The 23,267-nt window shown below is 32.8% G+C and overlaps 1 protein-coding gene and 1 long non-coding RNA gene across 8 annotated transcripts in view; one reads left to right on the top strand and one right to left on the bottom strand.

The window, feature by feature from the left end:
- Positions 1–23,267, bottom strand: part of LOC127070769 (laminin subunit alpha-1) — a 119,224-nt gene that overhangs the window by 21,903 nt on the left and 74,054 nt on the right. Inside the window, exons 1-2 of one of the 5 annotated variants that reach the window (XM_051009182.1) lie at positions 17,811–18,623; positions 15,890–17,252 (exon numbers count right to left, since the gene is read on the bottom strand). The exons of 3 other annotated variants lie outside the window; for them this stretch is intronic. In XM_051009182.1, coding sequence (XP_050865139.1) covers positions 15,890–16,997 — 1,108 coding nt within the window. In that variant the 5' untranslated portion in view covers positions 16,998–17,252; positions 17,811–18,623. One more of the 5 variants, XM_051009181.1, reaches the window with a different exon arrangement.
- The window catches only part of LOC127070792 (uncharacterized), a 58,479-nt gene continuing 40,922 nt past the window's right edge, over positions 5,711–23,267 (top strand). For all 3 annotated transcript variants that reach the window (XR_007784696.1, XR_007784695.1, XR_007784697.1), the window contains exon 1: positions 5,711–8,714. This is a non-coding gene — a long non-coding RNA (uncharacterized LOC127070792). The remainder of the gene's footprint in view (positions 8,715–23,267) is intronic.

The raw sequence follows: 23,267 nt of genomic DNA, 5'->3' as shown, positions 1-23,267 counted from the left end.
ACCATTCCATCTCCTTGCTATGGCGTTCCGCATTCGCGTTCGTGAAAAATTAAGATTTTTGCGATTAGAGTCAAGCTTTTGCAGTTACTTATTAATTATTAGAGTCATTGCAATTTTTCCTTAAAGTAAAGTAGAATCATTGTAATTTTTAAAAGTAGAGTCAGTTTTTCATTTCAGAGTAGAATCAAGCCCTTTGCATTTTCTATTTTTATTTTTAATTTTTTTTTTCTAATTAAAGTCAAGCCCTCCCTCTTTTCATTTTAAATTAAAGTCGAGTCCTTGCATTTTTCTTTTTAAATTAAAGTCGAGTCCTTGCATTTTTCTTTTTAAATTAAAGTCGAGTCATTACATTTGCTTCATTAAATTAAAGTCGAGTCCTTGCATTGTAAAGTTTCAAAGTAGAGTCTTTTCTTGAAGTAGATTTTTAGTTACAAAGATAGAGTCACGCTCGTTGAATATTGTGTGGACGTCCGTGGCCTGCAGCAGCATTGCACTCAGGAGTGCATTTGGATACCCAAGCATGTTGATTTTTAATTCAGAATAATCATATTTTAATCATATTTTTCATGTTCATAATTTCATAATGTGTATGTATATATACGAGATATATGCATATTTCAATGTCAACACAGCTTTACCACGAGTTGTAAAATGACTCTTATGTGGTAATCATTATCGTTATCATCCATATCCTCACCCTCATTACCTGTTTGCAATCTGATTCTGATTATTCTGATTAATCTGATTAATCTGATTATTCTGATTATTCTGTTTATTTTGGTTATTCTGATTAAAAATCTACAAGACTTGATGACGAATTGGAATGCCTGCATTCAGGAATGCAGATGAATATATAAAATGGCAGCCAGCACTCAGGAGTGCATATTAAAATATGTCAAGAGTATACATTTTTATTCCAAAATTATCAACAAATGAGGACGAAATGACAGAATTAATATATATATATATATATATATATATATATATATATATATATATATATATGAGAGAGAGAGAGAGAGAGGGATAGAGAGAATAGTAAGAAGATATAATAAATGATACAAAGATTATTAATAAATGTTTATATATATTTGAGAGAAATATGATTATATTTTGGAATAAAAATGCATTAGTCTTGGTATATAAGTGAAATGATTGAAATGGCTTGCCTGCACTCAGGAGTGCATATGAAAGGTTCAAAGTAAGTACATGATTGCATTCAGGAATGCAAATGAATAAATTATAGTAAGGATGTACATTTCACATTCGCAATGATCAAAGATGAATGAATAAATGCACTAATAAGATAACTAAATGAAGAAATATATAAGTACGTCGATCTCTGGTGATATTTTTTTTAATATATTAAACTTGTCTAATAATAAATGAAATTCACTTTATTCGATATGTAATAATTAAATGATATTTAAATGGTGCAAATGAATTAGAAGAAAATTTGAATCATGCGGATAAGAAATGTATAAGTCTTACTAGATGAATGAAGTGACATAATGGCAGCCAGCACTCAGGAGTGCATATTAAAATATGTCAAGGGTATACATTTTTATTCCAAAATTATATACAAATGAATATGAAATGAGAGAGAGAGAAAGAGAGAGGTGTGAAAGAGAAGAGGGAGTATTTTTATCATCTATACAAAAATTTCATAAGAAATATTGAAAAGATATGTTTATATGTTTCTGAAAGAAATATAATTATTTTTTGGAATAAAAATGCATTAGTCTTGGTATATAAATGAAACGATAGAAATGGCTTGCCTGCACTCAGGAGTGCATATGAAAGAGTCACAGTAAGTACACGATTGCATTCAGAAATGCAAATGAACAAATTATAGTAAGGATATACATTTCACATTCGGAATGATCAAAGATGAATGAATGAATGCACTAATAAGATTACTTAATGAAGAAATATATAAATACATTGATCTCTGGTGATATATTTTTTTTTAAATATTAAACTTGTTTAATAATAAATGAAATTCATTTTATTCCATGTATAATAATTAAATGATGTTTAAATGGTGCAAATGAATTAAAAGAAAATTTGAATCATGCGGATAAGAAATGTATAAGTCTTACTAGATGAATGAAGCGACATAATGGCAGCCAGCACTCAGGAGTGCATATTAAAATATGTCAAGGGTATACATTTTTATTCCAAAATTATGTAGAAGTGAATATGAAATGAGAGAATTAATAAGGATATACATATATGAGAGAGTGAGAGAGGAGTACGAAAGAAGAGGGAGTATTTTTATTATATATACGAAAGTTTCATAAGAAATATTAAAAAGATATGTTCATTTATCTCTGAGAGAAATATGATTATTTTTTGGAATAAAAATGCATAAGTCTTGGTATATAAATGAAGCGATTGAAATGGCTTGCCTGCACTCAGGAGTGCATATAGAATAAGTTCGCAGTAAGTACATACCTGCATTCAGGAATGCAGATGAACATATTATAGTAAGGATATGTATTTCTCAAACAGAATGATCAAAAATACATGAATGAAAATGCACATATGATAGTATTATATAATAAGTATGTAAAGTATTCCTACCTCAAAGTATTTCTTTAAAGTTGCTTAATAATAAATTAAGAATATTTTATATTCCTCCTAATATAATCATTTATTTATATTTAAGTAGTGTGCAAATGAACGAAAAGAAATTTTGAATCATTCTGATTAGAAATGTATAAATCTTGCTAAGCGAGCGTTATGATACAAAAATAACAGCCTAGCACTCAGGAGTGCATACAATATATCAAGGGTATACATTCTTATTCCAAAATTATCAACAAGTGAATATGAAATGACAGAATTAATAAATATATACATGAGAAAGATAGAGAGAGAGAGAGTGAGTGAGAGAGAAAGAGCGAGTATTTTTTATATATATATATATATATATACATAAAAGTTTCATAAGAAATATTAAGATATAATGAATGATATAAAGATTATTAACAAATGTTTATATATCTGTGAGAGAAATATAATAATTTTTTGGAATAAAAATGCATAAGTCTTGGTATATGAATGAAATGAATGAAAAGGCTGTCCCACACTCAGGAGTGTGGATGAAAACAGAATAGTTACAGGTTTGCATTCAGGAATGCACCTGCACACTGAAGTATATAGATTTTTATTTCAGGATAATTATATATTTTTTATATATTATATATTTATATATTATATATAGCTAATTCTTTTTGACACCACGAGTCGTTAAATGACTCATATATGATGTGATGATAAACCATCATCACATATAGATTCTAATTATTCTGATTAAAAAAATCTATAAGACTTAGTGAGATTAGGGCGTATCTGTTAAAGCAATCAGTAATAAGAGTAGTAATAAAATAGATTTGTAAGAATAAGATATAAGAATATATTTAAATTATTTTATATCTTATATATTTAATATTTCTATATTTAATCTTATTTTTCTTTAATATTTCATGTCGTATTATTTTTTCATGTGGATATTCGAAATACTTGATTCTGAAATTGTGAAAATGTACAACTATTCTTTTTATAATTTAATAAATAAGAAAGTGTTTTATATATAAATGATGTAAAATATACATCAGAGACCCTTGGTGTAACTACATACTTCGTGTTAGTATAAACGAAATGATATAAGATATATGTAATCTATTGATTAAATATAAATCTGATCTCATTATGGATATGGTTATAGGGATATATAAAATTGTGTATGCATTTTGTAATACGATACAAGGTGCAGTATATTTCTCTTTTCCTTTTAAACGCGATTTAAAATAATTCTTAAATACAGTGAAATATTCACTACTCTTCTTTTTCTATAACATATCTTGAATAATTTGCAACATTTATATTTTTAATTGTTGTTCAAATGCAATATTTAATTTGATTTAATAGTAATATTTAACTTTTAATTGTTTTATAAAAAAGTTATCAATTTAATAAACAGTTTTTCTTCTTTCTATACATTTGTATATAAAAGTTACCTATAATAAATTCCGAATTTCTGTTTAAAAGTAGAATACATTTTCTAATGCATCGAGAATTCAATGTATTGAGTATTAATTTCTTTTGCTATTTTAATATTTCATATCTTTATATTTTTCATGTTTTTAATATTTTTCATTGTAATATTTTTCATTGTAATATTCTTCATTGTAATATTTTTTTCTTATAATATTTTTTTCTTATATTTCAGCATTACAATCTGTGGCTACAAATGTATACTATATTTATTTAATACTTATATAATTATAATTTTTAAATAGATTTCTTTAATACTTATATAATATTAATAATAATTAAGATTATATAATAATTAAGATATTTGGCCATGGATTGTACATACAGTTTCATTTTTCCACACATGCCCTTTTATATAGTTTTTTGTTACAGACAGTTCTATTTCAAAGTTTCAAGGTTGAATATAAGGAAAAATATCCCTTTTTCACTGGACATTCAGTCAGTCTCAAAAATAATATTTCAAGGTTTGTAATACTATCATATACGATATAAAAATAAATTAATAAAGAGTATAAGTTCATTATATAAAATTGATTTTTGTTCCAGGTTTTCCAGATGATCTAGTTAAAGCATATGTAAAATATAATAAGAATATCAAGAAAATACGATACAATGTTGAGATATCGAAGAAATTATTAATTAATCCGATTATCAATAAATACACAGTGCTTTCTGTTTCAGGAAATTCTAAACTGGCATCTAAACTGGCAAGATTCTACTTCAATCTTCATTCTTCGTTGGTTATTATTTTCTTCATTGGTTATTATTTTCCTCGCTGATTATTGTTTTCCTTCATTGGTTATTTTGTGAGTAAGTATATGAGTGCGAATTTAAATTAATAATTGCTTTTAATATATATATATATATACTCTTTTCAGAAAGTATCAACATTATAAATTTCTTATATCCGCAGGTTGTTATTTCATTATATAAAATGTGCAGATTAATTTTGATTGATTATTGTTTAATTATAAAATGTTTTTATGTTTACAGATGACTAAAGGTATATTATATAGAAGACATCATATTATTTTTATTGCTTATTGTTTAATTATAAAATGGTTTAGATATTTTATGTTTACAGGTGACTGATGATGTGTTATATAGAAGACATCATATTATTTTTATTGTTTATTGTTTAATTATAAAACGGCTTAGGTATTTTTTGTTTACAGGTGACTGATGATCTATTATAAAGAAGACATCACATTATTTTGATTGCTTATTGTTTAATTATAAAATGGCTTAGATATTTTATGTTCACAGGTGACTGAAGATATATTCCATAGAAGACTTCATATTATTTTGATTGTTACTCGTTTAATTATAAATTTGTTTATATGTTTTATGTTGACAGGTGACTGATTTAATGTTCATCATAATTTGGGAATGGAGTTACATATAAGAACTCTATTCCTTCGCGTATCGGGTAGGTAGGTCGATATTAAACGAATTCATAAAATCTTAGTCTAATCTTAATTGATTAGAAAAAAATTTTTGGTTCGTTTCGCGATTGATTTTGCATTTTTTCCAAATTATTATAATCATTATTATAATCATGCATATGCAATAATTATGTGATTTTATATAATTGGCTTTAAAGTATTAGAAGTAGAGTCATAGCTCGTGGGTCTCCGTAGCAGCAACCTCCAAGCGGTGAGACCCGGGCAATCGATATTATTTGCGATTAAATAACTATTGTAAAACAATGTAACGCAAATACTATCGAGCTAATGGCTGCCTAAATGGAATCAAAATTTTCATATTCAATTATTGGTTTATTTTAGTGCTTTTGGCTTTACTTTCTAATGATTAAATAATAAATTTATCCAAATATTGAATATTTTTTTAAGATGATATTTTTAAATATAGAATTCATAAAAATCATTTATAATATACGTCGACGTTATCATTATTTGTCAACGCTGAAAGTTTTTAATGGAAAAGATCACTTATCCTTTATGTTGTCGGTCTTTTACAATTTACAAGGTCGTAAAGATAAAATTGCATGGTGAAAAGCACTTTGTGAAAATCAAGAATAAGATCTTGTAAACGTGATTTTGATGGAATACGAATATCAATGATTTTTGAATGATCCGATGAATGATCCTTTCATCTTTAGAAATTTGTTCGTGCACTCTTGAGAACACTATAGCCAACGGACATTACTTACGTATTAAAAAGACGGACTTGTGATATTGCGTAAACGTTTATGCGTACAAGCAGAGAAAGAGAGAGAGAAGGATAGATAGAGAGAGAGAGAGAGAGAGAGAGAATGAGTGAGTGGGCGTACACAGCGGCGATGAAACGCGAGAAGCTCGACGCAATTTGCGTGGCGATATATATCGACCTCGTCTGGTTATATCGTTTCGTAAAAAAGATCTCTCGTAGTTAACTGGCAGATAATTTCATGGCAATTTCAGCGGTTACTTCGTACCGCCACCCTTTCTCTCTCTCTCTCCCCCCTATCTCTTTCATGCTTTCTTCGTTTTCTCAGTCCCTCTCACTTTCTCATACACCCACTAATCGAGCTCGTTTACCTTCTACAAGCATTCACGCACCTTCATTTTTCTCTTACTTGTAGATTGTAAGGAACGTTTTATTCTCACGTGATATGTAGTACAAGTATGTATTTAAATCAGAAGTTTTATGATCTAGATTAGAACAAATTCTTTTTAAGAAATCTCAAAAAAATTCTGTTCATTTTATTTGATGTGTTAAATCTTTTATATTTATTATATAAATTTATACGTATAGAAAGAGAGAGAAAGAGAGGGAAAGAAAAAATTTGCTATCGACAAAACATGTGAGAGAAGGTATTCAAATTGCCTGAAGCTTCGATATATATCTCTTAGTGGAAATTCATTTTGAAATACTAAGAAACATACGTCTCACTTGACGAGTTTCGATGAAGTCGGCATGGAAATGAGTCTCTCGGTCGTTCGCCTTCATCGATCATCATTATCACCTGTTAGCGATCATTACACACCGTTCTCGTTACCAAATTATCTGATGAACTATAGAAAATAGAAGAAATCATTTAGTTCTTTTTTCCTATTTTTTTTTTCTTAAATTATGTTTCTTTCGTTAACTGTAAGTGTTTGGATAGAAATAATTATTTAGATCAGTTTTTATTTATTTCGATTGCGAATGTTTTAGAAATTATTTTGATGGAAAATTTCAATGTTCGCATCTTAATGGGTTCCTGTAAATTAATAGCTTATAAAACAAGACCATGGTCTGTTTCAAGTTGGCAGATTCATAGAATCTTCTTCGTATGTAATCGTTTATTTTATTTACGGATTTCTCTTCTCTATCATGAATTCTTCTATTTCGAGTAGTCAAGTACTCCCTGGCGCCTGGTACTGATCCCTCCGGCAACGGCAAATTTATTTTTCGATACTCGAGTGGTCGACTGACGTTTGCGAGGAAGAAAAAAAGAAAAGGAAGAAAAAGAAAAAGAAAAAGAAAAAGAAAAGAAAAGAAAAGAAAACGAAAGAAAATGTTTGCTGGTCTCGATGGCAAAACGAAACCAGATTGCGTTTCGTCTGTCGATAAATTCTTTTTTATATTCTCACCATCACGTACGAGAAAAATAATTACGTGTAGAGTTATATAGACAGGAGCTATTTGAAACCATATTTTTATCAAATTCGTCGAATATTCGTCAAGTTATTTTTCAAGCAGGAAAACTTCCGGTTCGTCGACCTTTCTTTTTTTTCTTTTTTTTAACACGACAGAACGTTACGTGACTTGGCAAATAAGAATGAAAAAGGAAGGAGAAAAGAGAATTGCGTTGAAACATGCGATTAATGGTGCCAATTCAATTATCAGAGACGACGAGCTTGCCAGCTCGTAAATCGTTTTCGCTCGTCGGACTCGTCATTCTTGAAGAAGGTGTTCGAGAAACGATCCTACAACGGTGTGATCATCGCAGTGAGAGAAAGAAAAAGAAAAAAGAAGAAGAAAAAGAGAAGAAAAGAAAAGAAAAGAAAAGAAGGAAGGAAAAGTATAACATATTTTACGATCGACTCTGACAAACGAGTTGAGGACCCCTGTCGAGGAAGACTTCCTCTTGAACGCCCATGCCCTACGCCCACGTATCCAGACTCGAGGTATCGCAAACGAGTCGTTAAAATCTCATTGAACTCTTTGTCTCGTTGGATCAAAGAGTTCAATGGGAATTAGAAGCTTAGAGAGAGAAGAGAGAGAGAAAGAAAGAAAATGGAGCGCGTTTCTTGTCCAAAAAATTTACAAATGTAATAGTATAGTAATATTATTACAATTTGTAATAATTTTATTTATGTTATAATTTAAAATAATTTAATGAATTCATTGAAAAAATTGTTATCATTTTTTTTTTACTAGTAAGCATTTTTGAAGGACGATCTAAAATTTGTAGATATTACGATCGAATGTTAATACAGACTTTGTTCTCGTGAAAGCGTAAATATCTCATGCTAATCTCTCTCTCTCTCTTTCTCTACTCGGATTCCTTCTTCTATCTTGTTCGCAATTCGTGGAGGGAAACACGAAGACGAAGACGAAGACGGAGACTTCGGGAGACTCTTAACTCATGGATGTAAGGATCGTGGGATAGAAGAGCTCGAATAAAGCTTGTCACATGTCACCTGCGAAAGGGATACTTGTAGGTATGTAGAAACGTATCCGTTTCGGCGTAACATAAAGGAGAAGCTCTCTTGTAAAACGTTGTCGTAAGTCACTTTCGAGTTAGCCATCTATCTTGAAAGAATTATCGACTTGTACCTAAGACGAATAAAAGAAGAATTGTAGATTAATTAGCAATCCATATTGTTAATATCTTCTTTTTTCTTTGTTGTTGTTGTCGTTATTGTCGTTTACACTTTCCTTTCTCTCATTTAATTTATTTATTATCATCAAATTTGACACGGTAATCGAGTTTGTAATTCATCGATGTAGTATACACCACCCCTTAAATTACTACTTTAATATAAATCAGCTTTCTCGTTTTATCGACATTTTCCGAGAAACGTTAATAAGGACGCGTTATAATGATCATACTGGATCGTTGATCGAACCTTGTAACGTCGATTATCTTCATTATCGTTATCGTTAAAAAGCTTAAGAAAAAATTAAAATCGATCGTTGATCGTCGATCTCATTCATTCTCTTCCGGGAAAACTAATAATTTCATTTGAAGGCTTGTTCATTTTCTATTTTTTCTTCTTTTTTTACTTATTCTCTAATGTTAGTTAGTACTTAAGTTTTCATTCGGTTAAGTCGATAACATCTGTTTATCTATTTCTTTTTGTTTCCTCTTTTCTGTTTTTTTTTCTTTATATATATAAAGAGTTGTAAAATGAAGGTAATTTCTAGAATCGATTGGTTAGCACGAAATCGCTCTTTTAGCGTTTCGCGAAGTAACTTGATACATTACGAGATATCACGAAGCAGCTTAAAACGTTTCGTTGATCATTTGTATGTAAAAGATAGAGTTACTCTTTATCGAGTGTCCCTTTTCTCATATTGGAGTCGAATGTACAATTTTGTTTGTGCATTTTCTTTATTGTTTTTTTTTTTTAAAGCCGAGTCGAGAGTGTCAGCTTTAAAATTGATTATATAAATTATATATACGTAAACCTATATATATATATATATATAGTAGTTGATCAAGATCATGAATTTTTTTATATTAGATTCTTTTTTCCTTTTTAAATCATCTTGTGTATCTCACGTAGATCGTAATAAACGTGGACGTTCGTTTACCAGCGATTTAGATAATAACGCGTACGAGTTAGCTATCCGTGACACTCAGGTCCGAAGCCGTCGTAGCAGCGTGATAATATTAATAAGATGTTCTATCTGTGAAACGCTATTTTAATTGATACGTCAGAATGACAAGCGGCTAATGCATCGTGGTAAACCGCGCTTGTCGCGATCGTGGTGAACATCTCTCTTTCTCTCTCTCTCTCTCCCCCTTATTCTCGTCGAACTGGTGATATAGAAAATATTTGTTGTTTGGAAAAATTACGAATGAGATTCGATTAACTATATCTTATATATATATATATATATATATATATATATATATATATATATATAATACAAGATTTATTAAATGCGAGAAATATATATTATATTTATATACATATATATATTATATACGTTATTATATACATATTAATAATGTCGAATGACTTTGAGAATTGTTCTTTTTATTTTCTTTTTTTTTCTTTTTTAAGAGAGAGATGAAAGATAAAAAAGAAATCTTTGAGGTGCGAGAAAGCCAAGGTCTCCCTTTTGAACACGTTAATGAGCTCGAGCTTCGAGCTCTCGATATTCTAGATCCACTCGTCTAACTCGAGCGTGACGTTGCTGAGGCAGCTCTCTTATCCTTCTCATTTTTTATTTATATCCAAGATCCTCTCTCTCTTTCTCTCTCTATCTATTTATCACATAATCCTCGATCCAGACTACTCACTCGAGTTCTCATAACTCTTTTGGAGAGCGAATGAATCGAGCATGGATAATATGTTCGTTCGATAAAAAGAATATTTGAATGCAAACATTCGATCCCTTTTCATGATTGAAAAACATAGAGAATTATGTTGTATTATATGAATTTTCGTTTTATATTTTATATCATAGATAAGAATAGATAAATAACGTTTTATTTCCTATATCATATTTTCTTCCTTTCTGCCTTTTTTATTATCATCAAACAGAGAGAAAGAGAAAAATAGAAAGAGAGAAAGAGAAGAAAGAAGAGAGAGAAAGATATAAAAAGATGGAGAACACAGAAGGAAGTGTGTTCTACGCTTTCTATTTTAACTATGACCGATATCGTGATAGTAAAATGACGTGAGACCGCAGAAAAATGTTTAAAAATGTAGGACATAACGTATGTAGTATATAATACGCACGATTGGGTGCATGCAAAGAGTTCGAGGCTTTATTACACTAACACCACCCACCTTTTCGTTAGTGCATATGTATAGATCGTTGTATAGATGATCGGTGGATGAATAGATGAAAGGTGAGAGATAGAGATAAAGAGATAGAAAGATACAGAGAAAGAGAGAGAGAGAGAAAGAGATGGGCGATCGACGAGAGAATGCTCGGCCGTGTAAACGTGGTAATTCGACACGTGAAATCGTTTCCAGGTATCGAGTTACCAGGAATTGGTAGGGAAAGAATTCGCGAAACCGCAAGGTGCAGCTAAAGGGATACCGCTATTACTCCTTGCTACTGGCCCAGTCATACGAGGTTCCCATCTGACCGCACCCACGTGTTTTACAACCCTTCTCTACCTCAATATCAATGATCCTTCCAATTCTCTTTTCTTCGTTGTCTTTGTTAGAAATGCAGATTTTCTTTTTATCGGAGAGAGATCATTTGGATATCATTAGATGTTGACAAAATTGTAAACTTTTTTGTTTTAATTTGTGGGAAGAAATTTGAGTTGTTCTTTTATTTATAAATCTAATTCTAGATCTTTCTAAAATTAGAAAAGGGAGAAGTCGATATAGATAAGGCAATTAATTCGTATTCATTTTGTATTCATTCGGGTAATTTCGTCTTTTCTAATCTTTTTGTAAAGAAACAAAGAAGTAGTCAATTCGTTTTAATTTTAACCAGAAATACCAAAGATTCCGATATAATGTTATCTTAGATATTTTTCTGTTTCAGTTTCGTTAGAAAGATAATTGTTTCATAGCTTAGTTACATACCGACGTGCACGTAACAGCGTGATCACGGGTTACGTTTCGTTTCTATGTACTTACGTATCTTTCGATCGGATCGCGAGCACAAACACACGTGTTATTATTATTCGATAGCAGGTGTAAGGAGTAAGATAAAAAAAGAATAAAGTCTCTAATTCAGATGCGTGTTGGATAATAAACAAAATGCAGATGTGTATACTTTATACAATTTATGCGGGGCTTTAAAATAGAAACCAAACGAACAGACCAACGAAAAAACACAAGAAAATAGAACGAAGTCACGTGTAATTCATTAATTGGCACTCTCGATAACTCGATCAGATAGGCAATTATCTTATAAAATAAAAAAAAAGCAATAGGAAGAAAGAAAGAGAGAGAGAAAAAAAAGGAAGAAAGAAAGAAAGAAAATCTTAGCGAGAATCGTAGGCAGGAAGGAAGTTTGCCTCCTTCAACGTTGAACCGGACACTGTGAAGAGATAGCACGAGATGACGATGCTACTAACGCGATAAGAGAGAAAGAGAGAGAGAAAGAATGGTGAGGGGAGTGAAGGGAGACAAGGAAGAAAGAAATCGTGCGTGCTCGCGTGCGAGAGAATCCGATGGAGAAAGAGAGAGATAGATTGCTTCTCTACCTACCAGTGAAGTAAAAAGAGATAGATACAGAGAGGGAGAGAGAGAGAGTAGTTTCAAAGCAACCGCGACGAAGTGTTGCATCGCCGTTGGCTGGCTCGGTGCATCCCAATGCATTGTACAGGATGAGCGTGCCGAGCTACGAAGGTAAGAAGACGAAGAAGAAGAAGAAAAGAGTAGGAAGAAGAAGAAGAAGAGAATAGGAGGAAGAAGAAGAAGAAGAAGGAACGAAACGGACGCGAAACATCCAGCATCCCTATACTGCTTCTTTATTTTTTCTTTTTCTTTTTCTTTTTCTTTTCTTTTTCTTTTTCTGTTTTTTTCTTACGCCCTTGTACGCAAGTTTCGTGCAGGAAGCTACATACGATGCGCCCTTCTAGACCACCTTTTATTCTCCTTCTTTTTTATCTTTTTTATCTTTTTTGTTTTCGTTTTGTTTTTCTTATTCGTTGAATACTTTTTGTTCTTCTCGACGTTCCTTCACGACGTGTCGCGACACATCGCTCGTCGTTCGGCAATGCTATTTTTGTTCTCTCTCTCTTAGTCGTTCGTGACCGATCGAAGATCTTTCGTCGATCTATTCTTCTTTCTATCTCTCTATCTTCCCATCTCTCTATATCTCTATATTTATATCTTTCGCTAATATCTAGTTAGTTCTTTATCTTTGATAGATTGGACAATACCGTTGATTGTATTTAACAGACGTTTAATTATGAGTTATAGTCGAATAATATCTCGTTTCTTATTTCTCTTCTTCTCTCTTTTTCTTTCTCTCTCTCTCTCTCTTTTTCTTTTTCTTACATTGTTCTTGTTCTTGGATTATAAATTATACACGATGCTTGTAAATCACGATCTTTATCTTCGATCATAGCTACGTTCAGAGAAGATAATAAATAGGTATGAGATAATGAAGTGCTTACCGACCTTTAATTATCTTATTTTTATTTTTTTATATTTTCTTTCTATTTTTTATTTTTTAATTTTTTCTTGTTCTTTATTTTTTATCTTTTCTTTTTTCTTTTCGAATATTCCTTTCGAAGGGATTGTATATGTATATACGTACTCGATCGTCGTACTTCGAAGAAACTTAACTTCCTCCCTTCGTAATTCGACAAGCTGACAAGCCAGAGTCCGTGGCTGCTTGAAAGTTTATAGACGTGGAAGGGAACGAGATTCCGCGAGAAGATATAAAACGTATGCTAAGAAAGAAAGAGAGAGAGAGAGAAAGAAAGACTTATATCTTTGGCTCGGAGGAAAGGGAGAGATACACGAGAGAAAAGGCTTCTTTAGATTCCTTTCCTTGTGTATGCGTTTGAGTAAACTGAGCGATGAGTTACAGCGTGAAATAGGAGTAAATAGAAGGCATGGTCGTACTATATGTCGAAAGAGAGAAAGAGAGAGAGAGAGAGAGAGTATACTTTATAAATTACGGAAATCTTATCGTTCTAGCCTAATGTATTCTCGGTCTTAGAAAATCATCATTTAACATTTCGTTGAATGAAACAATCGGTCGACGAACCAATCTTAAAAGAATCCTATCCGATAAAGTTCCCAGAAAATCCGGAATTAGAATGAATGATCATTTATGAGAGATATTATCAATGAACTATAAACGTACGTAATAGTACGTATTTTTTTTTCTTTTTTACTCGTGAATGAGGTCAGTAAAGTAGACTCCTATTGTAATTCATTTGATATCAATGCTCTCATAGGTATAACATACGTTTTATGTATATATATTATATTCATTAAAAAGAAAGTAACACTATGAAGTCATTGTATGAGTTCACTCAAGTCTCTCGTAGAAGATAAGCTGAGAAAACGGGAACGTGTCTCGTTGGGTGGGAACGGTAACGATTAAACGGCACGCACCGAGACGTTTTTTCAACGTCGAGAGCCAGGTCGAGAGACCACCCTGAACGAATATTTTCCACGCACGATTACGAATCATGCGTATTGGTGTACGTATTCGTGTATGTGTATACCTAAAGAGTAGTAGAGTATTCTCGAACTCGTGGTGCGTACGCGGAGCAATTACGTTGCGGATTCCAATGATCGATGTTAGTCATCAAGATCGATTTGTCATCTCGATGTTTTCGTTTTCCTATCTTTTACAAAGACCATCGCGTTATTTTTTCCTTTTTTTTGTTGTTCTCCTTTTTTAAGAGGAATAATTATAAGTCGCGTAAAAAAATACCTCCTGCTTCTTTTTTGTTACTAGTTTGAAAGAACGATTTTCTTCGATAAACACGCGTATTGATTCGAGTTTTTAGAGAGATCGAGAATAAGTAGGCTAGTCTCGCAAGGTCGAGAAAAATTCATCGTGTGCGTACGTAGATTAACACGTATGTGTGATTCACTTATCTGCTATTTACGTAACAACTTAGAAAAATAGATACACACGAAACGAGAATGTGAATTTTTAAAACATATATTTCGTTCGATCGAGGAAAAAGATTTCTTTTTTATTCAAATCGTTTTGTTTGTTTTAATTTGAAAATAAATTAGATAGGTAGATATAAAAGATATCATCTCGATATCGTTGAATTTTGTTAAAGTATGATTTATGAGTTGGATAACAAAGAGATCGAAATGCAAATGATCGAGAAAAATCTTTCAGAGGAGCCTGATTTCATCTTCTACTTGATTGCAATTTATCGCTTCTTCGCTTTTTCTCGCGCATCCAAGTCGATCCCGCGGGTATCGTTGGTACGAGTTAATGAGCTACATCCTAACCATCCTCGTCTTCTCTCTCTTTCTCTCTTTCTTCGTATCGAGGTCGAAGGTCAGACCTTTGATCGGCGAACTTAGTTCTTGGAGTTTCGCTTCCGTTCTTTTCCTTTTTTCTTCACTTTTTTCTCTCTCTCTCTTTTCTTCTCCCTTTCTTAATAATAAGCGTGATTACGAAGTTACATTTTGATTCGAGTTTCTTCTTGGAACAATGCAAATTTCGTACTCACGATTGGCGGTACCTCGGTACCGATCAAAGAGCCACGGGCGCGGCCTACGTAACGCAAATATCACTAAGTGTACTCCGTGTACTCGCAGACATTATCATATTTTACGGAAGAGTAGTGATTTTTTTCTTTTTCCTGCCATCGTTCTTTTCTTTGTTTCGTTTTGTATTTTTTTTCTTTTTACTTTGCAACTTTAATTCTTCCACATTGCAACTTTGAAATATCGTTTCATACGTCTGTTCAATTGTTTACAAATTTTAACAACGTTTAACAATGTCGATTCGATTTTGAATTAATTCGTGTATTAATCTTGTATATAACGAGTTTGATAATTTCTTTATAGATATCAAATATTAGATAATTCATTATCGTACTTGTGATTAGAAGTTTATGTATGATTATCGTAGAGTATTAAACGCGTTGAACGAGCTTCGAGTTTTATTGTATTATTTATTTATTATTAGTTTTATTAATTTTGTTTTATAGAATTCTTCCCTTTTTTTTATATGTTTTCTTACGTTGAAGCAAACTCACCATACTTGAGACCGTGCCACTTGGAGGCCGGTTCTTGGTACTTGTAAGTCGGAAGGACGATTCTCGGTGGTTGTCTTGGTGGCGAAGGACACGGCTTGTAGACGACCATGCAACGTATGCACTTCCGGTTAGGGGGTGGGGGTGACGGTGCCACCGGATACGACGGTTGAATATGAACGTAAGCCATTGGTATTGCTGATTGTAGGGAATAATAATTCGTATATCTTTTGCGACGATCCAAAGTAAAACTGTGAGAAAGTCGAACTATCAATGATTTGCTTTTATTTTTAATCAAATTAATCGATTTATTTGGAAATATTTCATTAGAAAAATTGGAGGATATCACGTTTGTATTAATATTTTTATGTTTATTGTCCTTTCGTTTGAGTTCATCGAACGATCTCGAGAGATTCTCATGAAAAAAAGGCATCCGGTCCTTCTGCATTCCAGTAAAATGTTTCGTACTCCTTTCCAATCTCGGATCTTCTCTCTCGTTGGCACGTGACGAGTGCAAAGATCGTTCGATCGGTAGAGAAACTCCTTGGTCAGGAAGAAGGAAGTTGCTTTCTTCGATGTCATCTTTGATTTTCTGCTCGATCGGCGACGATGTTGGAAAGAGAATGTCATTACCTTCTTCGTCATCGTCATCGTCATCGTCATCGTCTATGTTGTTCTTGTTAATGCTATTTTTTTTTGTTGAAGAGAAACCGGAAGTAAGTATTTCTTTCTCTTGATCATCGATCGATCGATCCAATGTACTCGAGAACCAGCTCGATCCTTTGTCGTCTTTTCGCCGATGATCTTCCCCGTTTATTTTCTTTTCATTTTCTCTTTTTATTCGAATATTCGAGCGTTGATACGCGAAAGAAATTTCTTCGTCTTCTTCTTCCTTCTCCTTCGTAGTAATCGTCGTCGATATCGTCGATCTAGTGATCGCACGATTTCCTAAGTCGCCATTTTCTATATCTCTTTCTTCTACGTCCCAAGTCGAAGTATTCCCTTCCTCTGCACGAATCTCATCGATCCTCCATTGAAGGGCCAGGAGAAGTAAACTCCCAGCACCGAGGGCAAGAACGCCCCGGGCCCAACTCGACCTTCCGGGGTACATTTCTTCTACCCCATAGTTAGAACAACTGCCTGCTTCCTCCTCCTTCGTATACTTTTTATTAACAATGATCTCATCTTCCTTTCGAAGAGACAGGAATTTCTAGATGGACGTTCCGTCCCTTTCCGTCACCCTTTTTTATTTTTTATTTTATTTTTTATTATTGTCCTCCTTTTTTTCACTACACTGTTTCGTTCAAATTCGACACTCGTGTTGGACTTTACTTTAGCACTTGAAATCGTGTGAATTGTAGAAAATCTGAAAGAAGATTTTGATTCGTTTTATTCATCGCGACACTTCATTGTTTCTTTTTTATTTTTGACTTGTACGATTTTCTTTTTTTTCTTTTTTGATTAAATTCTTTCTTTGAAAATTTTTCTTTGGTCTTCGATCTCGTCGATCGATTTCAGAGAAAGTCGGTCACCGATCCGATCCGATTTCATGCGAAAAGTAGATCCATTCGCCAGAAGTATTTGTTTTATTTTATTATTTTTCTTTTCTTATTATTTTTTTTTCTTTTTATGAAGACTTATCTAAATCGATATAAAAATTTTGATTAGAGAATTGATACAATTTATTTATTATTTTTATCAGACGTAACAAGAGTTTCTGAAGGCTTTGATAAAACACTGGAACGAACGATTATAAATTTTAAGAAGATTTAATGGTAGTAAATGTTCGTCATTCTCTCGATATCGAATTACTCATCGTACGAAAGACTATAGATCGATCTTTGCGATCGCACGTGGATCACTCGGAGATGAATGCGAGCCGGCTTCGACGGCGGCTCGAGAGACACTGCCTTGCTACCATTACCATTAGCCGCCTTTGCCTTCTCCTCTCTCGTACTCTCTTCTCTCCTCTTCTTCTCTTCTTCTTCTTCTTCATCGTCGTCGTCGTCGTCGTCGTCGTCGTCGTCGTCGTCTTTCTTCTTCCTCTACTTCTTCTACTTCTTCTTCTTCTTCTTAGTTGCCGTCGTTCCTTCCTTCTTCCTCCTTCTCCCACCGCGAGATACTCGCATCCGTCCTTGTTCCGCGAGAGAAGCGATACGACGACGAATCTCCCGTGTTTATTATGCCGTACACGTGGGTGTGTTGTACTCGACTAGCCTAAGGGATATCGGCTTTTCAACAGGATTCGCTCCTGTCCATTCGTTTTGATCCTCTCATCTTTCGAGTACCGATCTTTAATCATTCGAGATTTGGACGATCGAATTTTGATTATTTCGAAGGAAAGATCTTATTTCCTTTTTGTTCGTATCTTTTTGTTTTATTTCTTTTATTTCATCGAATCGATTTTTCTTCTTTTCCTTTTCTTTTTCCATTTTTTTGGCCTTCTTTCTCAAATCCTTTTGTCGAAAGATTTGTAGAAATTTCGTTTTAATAGAGATAGTTTTTATTTTTTGATAATTATTTGTAAAGAATGAGGAGAGATAAAGAGAGAGAAGACGCCAAAGTTTTCTCGTGTGCTAACTAACAGCTCGCAGTCTGTTATCGAGACCCACATCGATAAGACTCTCTACTTCCTTCGCGTTATCGGTCCTCGCTTTCTTTGCGATTCGTGGAACTTCATCGTGGAAAAAGATGCTTTGAAAAAATATTATTTTTTTTTTTTTATATGAAATTTACGTATGAAAGTTTCATACGAATAATTTCTCTCATCTTTTATACGATTGATCAAGTAGTATAACTTTTTTGTTCATACAAAAAATTCGTAGTATTGACGTAATAGAAAATTTATAATCCTAAACTCTAATCGTCAAATAAATAAATAAAAAAAAGGAAAAGGCAGAATTAAAAAGAAAATAATCCGCTCTATCTTTTTGCTAACGTCGTACTAACGTCGTAGATTAGGTCGAAGCAAGACGAGGCCACCTGTGATAAGTCTATAAAGCTCGAGGCCCACGATAAAACACCCACCGAACGTGCTCGCAGACACGCATAGACAGACACACATGCACAATACACATACACATTAACTTTCTGTATTCAATTAACGAGAAGAGCGGCTGCTTTGTATCACCCATGGTAAAGGGAAATGACAGGTGCATGGCACGTGCGAGTGTACGTTGCATTAATGTTAGTATGTCTGTGAACATCTTTACAAGATGCCTGACACACGCACATACTAACACGTTTTTACGTTTTAATGCATGGGAGTAGATATGTATCTCGTTAAATGGTCTCTTGTGTGTCACTGTGGTGTGCTTGTTGAACGAATCGATTATAGCACTGATTTCTTTTTCTTTTTTTCTCTTTTATTATTTTACAACGACGATAAAAAGATCTATTATTATTTATTATCTAATAATCACATTTATTATAATAAATCCGATAATTTTCTGCTTGAAATTCCTTGAAAAGTTTCGAAAGACTTCTAATATTCTTTTCTCATATTTTTAAGTGTGGTATTTTTATGGTGGATTAGAAAGGATTAGAATAAGAGAGAGAGAAAGAGAGAAAGGTATGCGATCATCATAGGAGTTGTCGCTCAGGGCGATGTCACCGTAGCCTGTTTGCTCACGACAAACTATGTTTTCTCTCTAAGACCTGTCTTAGTTGCTACGATGACGCGTTTAGATTTGGAATAAGAATAAAAAATAAAGTTTTCTTTTTTTTTTTGCTTTTTTTTTCTTGTTCAGTAGAATAAATTATATCTAATTATGAGATTTAAAAAATAATGTGTAGAATCTTTTTGTATACGATCAGATGGAAAAAAAAGTGACATTAATGAAGCTAATAAGATCAAAAAAGATCAATGAGATAACGACACCTGTTTACTATTGAAAATCCTTCTCGTTCGTTCGCCCACACAAAAAACTCTTTACGTATTCCGTTTGTACGACGAGTTATATCGAAAGAAAAGATCAAAGATCACAAGTTGAAGAGAGGAGAGGGAGGTTTGGATCCATTCGTGGCGAACAATGTCGGCCTTCGAAAAAGGAAGGACCTGTGGTGATGCTTTTATGGAGTATTCATGATACAACACAGGTGGAGTAGTACCTACGTGACGACGATGAGTATCATCTCCATCTGTCTATATATAGTGTATATTTGTGATGCGGAATAGAAACGTACACGAGCACGTTCAGTTTTATAGAATCTAGACGAATAGAATAGAAAAACATCTAACGTTTTAACTTGTTCTAACTTCCGCCATCGGATTAGTCAGTGTCTATTATTATAATTATTATTGCTTTCAATTTATATTTTTAATTTGTTACTTTTAATTTTATATTATATATGTGTGTGTGTGTGTAGGTAACTCTAATAAAGACCAAGATGAAAAGAAAATCAGGGTCATTAAGTAAACCTCGCTTCGTTCCATATTCTGTGCGCGTTCTCTGTAATAATCCTCTATTTTTCTTTTTCTCTCTTTCTGAGAGAGCCATTCATAGAGGATACACTAGGCTGATAATTCACGTGTACTTACATAAGATGTCTCAAAGAGATTAGGTTTCTTTCGTTTGCTAGAAAAATCGAGATTTTCTCTTTTTTATTTTTTTATTTTATTTTTTTTTTTATTCGAGTATTACAAGTATTCGAATCGACTGATGTAGGAGATGAAATAATATTGTATTATTTATCGATGATTTTTTCCTCCTTTCGTTTTTCCTCGTCACATCGTATCGATTCAACGAGATGAAAAATTCATTTTTTTACAACGCATAAATACCGGTCGTACCAAAGCTGGGCGTGACCGATCTTACGATTCTCGATTAATCGAGAGGCGGAGTCCGCGGACTTAGTTTCCATAATCGGTCCTTTCATCATCTCCTCTCTTTATTCTACAGTGACTAGGGATATACTAGAAGACCTATCATTCATCGCTTTTCCTTGAAACATTTTCAAAATTAATTGTCACTTGTCGTACGAAAGATCGGAAATATGGATACGATTTTTTTTCAAAAGAAAAAAGAGAAAAACAAAATAAAAAATTTCATTACAGGTGTCAGAACGAGAACGTCGATTAAGACGGTATAAAGTAAATATATGTATGTAATCGATTATCGATCATTTTTTAAAGAAAGAAAGGTTCGTGATAGATCAAAGAAAAAAATTTTGCAATGATCGAACAAAAAAGAGAAGAACGTTTTTCAGCTTATGGCAATGAAGCGATCAAGATATCGAACGATTTTTTGGAGATTTTATTATTTTTGTTTTTCTTTTTATCGCCAGCGGTGGCCACTAATCGCACTAAACCTCGTCTTTATCCTTTTATCCCTTCTAACTGTCTATATCCTTATTTTCTTCCTTCCGAATTATAAATCGAATCGAGCAGATACTTTTTCATCTCGCCGCTCTAAAAACACGAATTTACCACCATTAGGAGGATCCAAGACATTCTTACACTCTCCCGAAAAGATCTACTTAGATGTTACTATCGAGAGAGGAGCCCTGTAATATACTTTAACCACTGTGTAAGCGATACTCTCTTTCTCTCTCTCTTTCACTTCTTTTGTCGTATAGGTAAAATATAGACGATCGTTTCCAAAAGAAAAACAATTAAATTTTTGTGAATCATTTTTTGTTTCCTTTTTTTTATACTGATTATGATAAATCTCTTTGTGAACATACGTATTAAGTACTTAAGTCAGATCGATTAATCTGATATCTATTGAATGTTAAAATTGATGAAGATGAATGAAAAAATTTACAAAAGAAAATTTATCTATGAAAAATGAATAAATGAACAGTTATTTTTTGTTATTTTTGAGAAACAGAAAGGTAGTAATCATTATCTCGGGCATAGTTCTCGTTTGAACAATGAAATATAGAAAGTATCGCGGAAGAACATTGTCAAGATTCCTAACATTATCTACGCGTCCTGTTCGTTATTTTATCAGCATAATTCACGTCGTTTCGAACGCGAAAGAGTTTAGAAGAATCGCTCTTCCTTTCTAGAGCGAAGTACGATCTTAGAAGTAAGAGAGAATGAGAAACAGAGGGAGAGAGAAAAAGAGAGAGAGATCTAGCCCGAGGGCCAAGACACGGCACGAGTTTCCACGGTGGAGAACGACGATCTAGGATCGCGTTTATGTTAAGAGAAGATCAGAAAGAGAGAGAGAGAGCTATTACGCGCTCGTCTTGAATCTTGAGATGAATCCTCTCCGACGACGATAGATAGCCTCTTGGGTGGTCTCTCTTTCTCTTCAATTGCCCTGGGCCATTTTCTTTCTCTCTCAATCTTTCTCTATCTTTCTGTATCTTTTTCTATCTCTCTCAATCTCTCTCAATCTTCCTCCATCTTTTCCCGTTTACGTCTATTTTGTTATGATACGGTTGTAGGTTCGTATTGAGTCATTTCCACGCGTTTTCTCATGGCCATTAGAAATTTTCGATCTAATCTTTTAGTCTCTGATACATTCACGTAGAGTAAATATATTCTTTTATCTTTTTTGTTTTGTTTTTTTTTTCTTTTTAACGATCACTAACCAAAAGTCGTCGTGACCGAACGATCCATCGATCGAGACCTCGAATAAGGATAAGAGCTGCATTGATAATCGTAATCAACGGTCCTCTCTTTCACTTGGCGCGTTTTATCAACAAGTCTTCTACGTACTACGAATATACAACGAAGTTGATTAATGAGATTCTTCTTGAAAATCGACATTCCACGCTTTTGAATCGCCTTCGCATGCAAATCCTGACTAATTAAGTATCGTTCACAATCTGTAATAAATAAAATTCCCTTTTTTTTTTCTTATTTTATTTTATTTTTTTTTTGTAATAATTACCGGGTAATTAAATAATTTTTCTAGTTATCATAATTTTGTATCAAGGAAGAGAGAAAATATATCGAAATGGATGAAAAATTTATTGGAATAATAATTTTTTTTTGTTAACGTTAGGAATATTTCAGAGAGAAATATTCGTGTGATAGTAGATTAGTTTTAAATTAGTTCTCAAATAGTTGATAGATTAAAAGACTGGAGTAATAAACGAATTAGTGCATCGTGAAACAAAGGGAAGAATATTTTTTCTTCCTTTACTTTGTATATTTATTTTTGATCTTTTGATTAAAAGAATATGTGAGATGAAATGAGATAAGATTAAATTTGAGAAACACTGAGTAGAGAGAGATGAACTAATAAACGCATAGGTAGAATGTTATTAGAGGTTGCGTACAGTAGATTGCACAGGCAGTGACACGTTATTACCGGTGCATATGATTAATTATCGATTTGATAGAAAACAGCTGCCCGCGGTGAAGCTGTTCTCAGTAAGATGAGAACATAATCACAGGTTATCTTGAACATTTTGGCACAGAGTT

Source organism: Vespula vulgaris, chromosome 19 (genome assembly GCF_905475345.1).
Source record: "Vespula vulgaris chromosome 19, iyVesVulg1.1, whole genome shotgun sequence".
NCBI lineage: Eukaryota > Metazoa > Arthropoda > Insecta > Hymenoptera > Vespidae > Vespula > Vespula vulgaris.
Note: the sequence above shows the minus strand (reverse complement) of the source record. Positions and strands in the feature narration are given on the sequence as shown.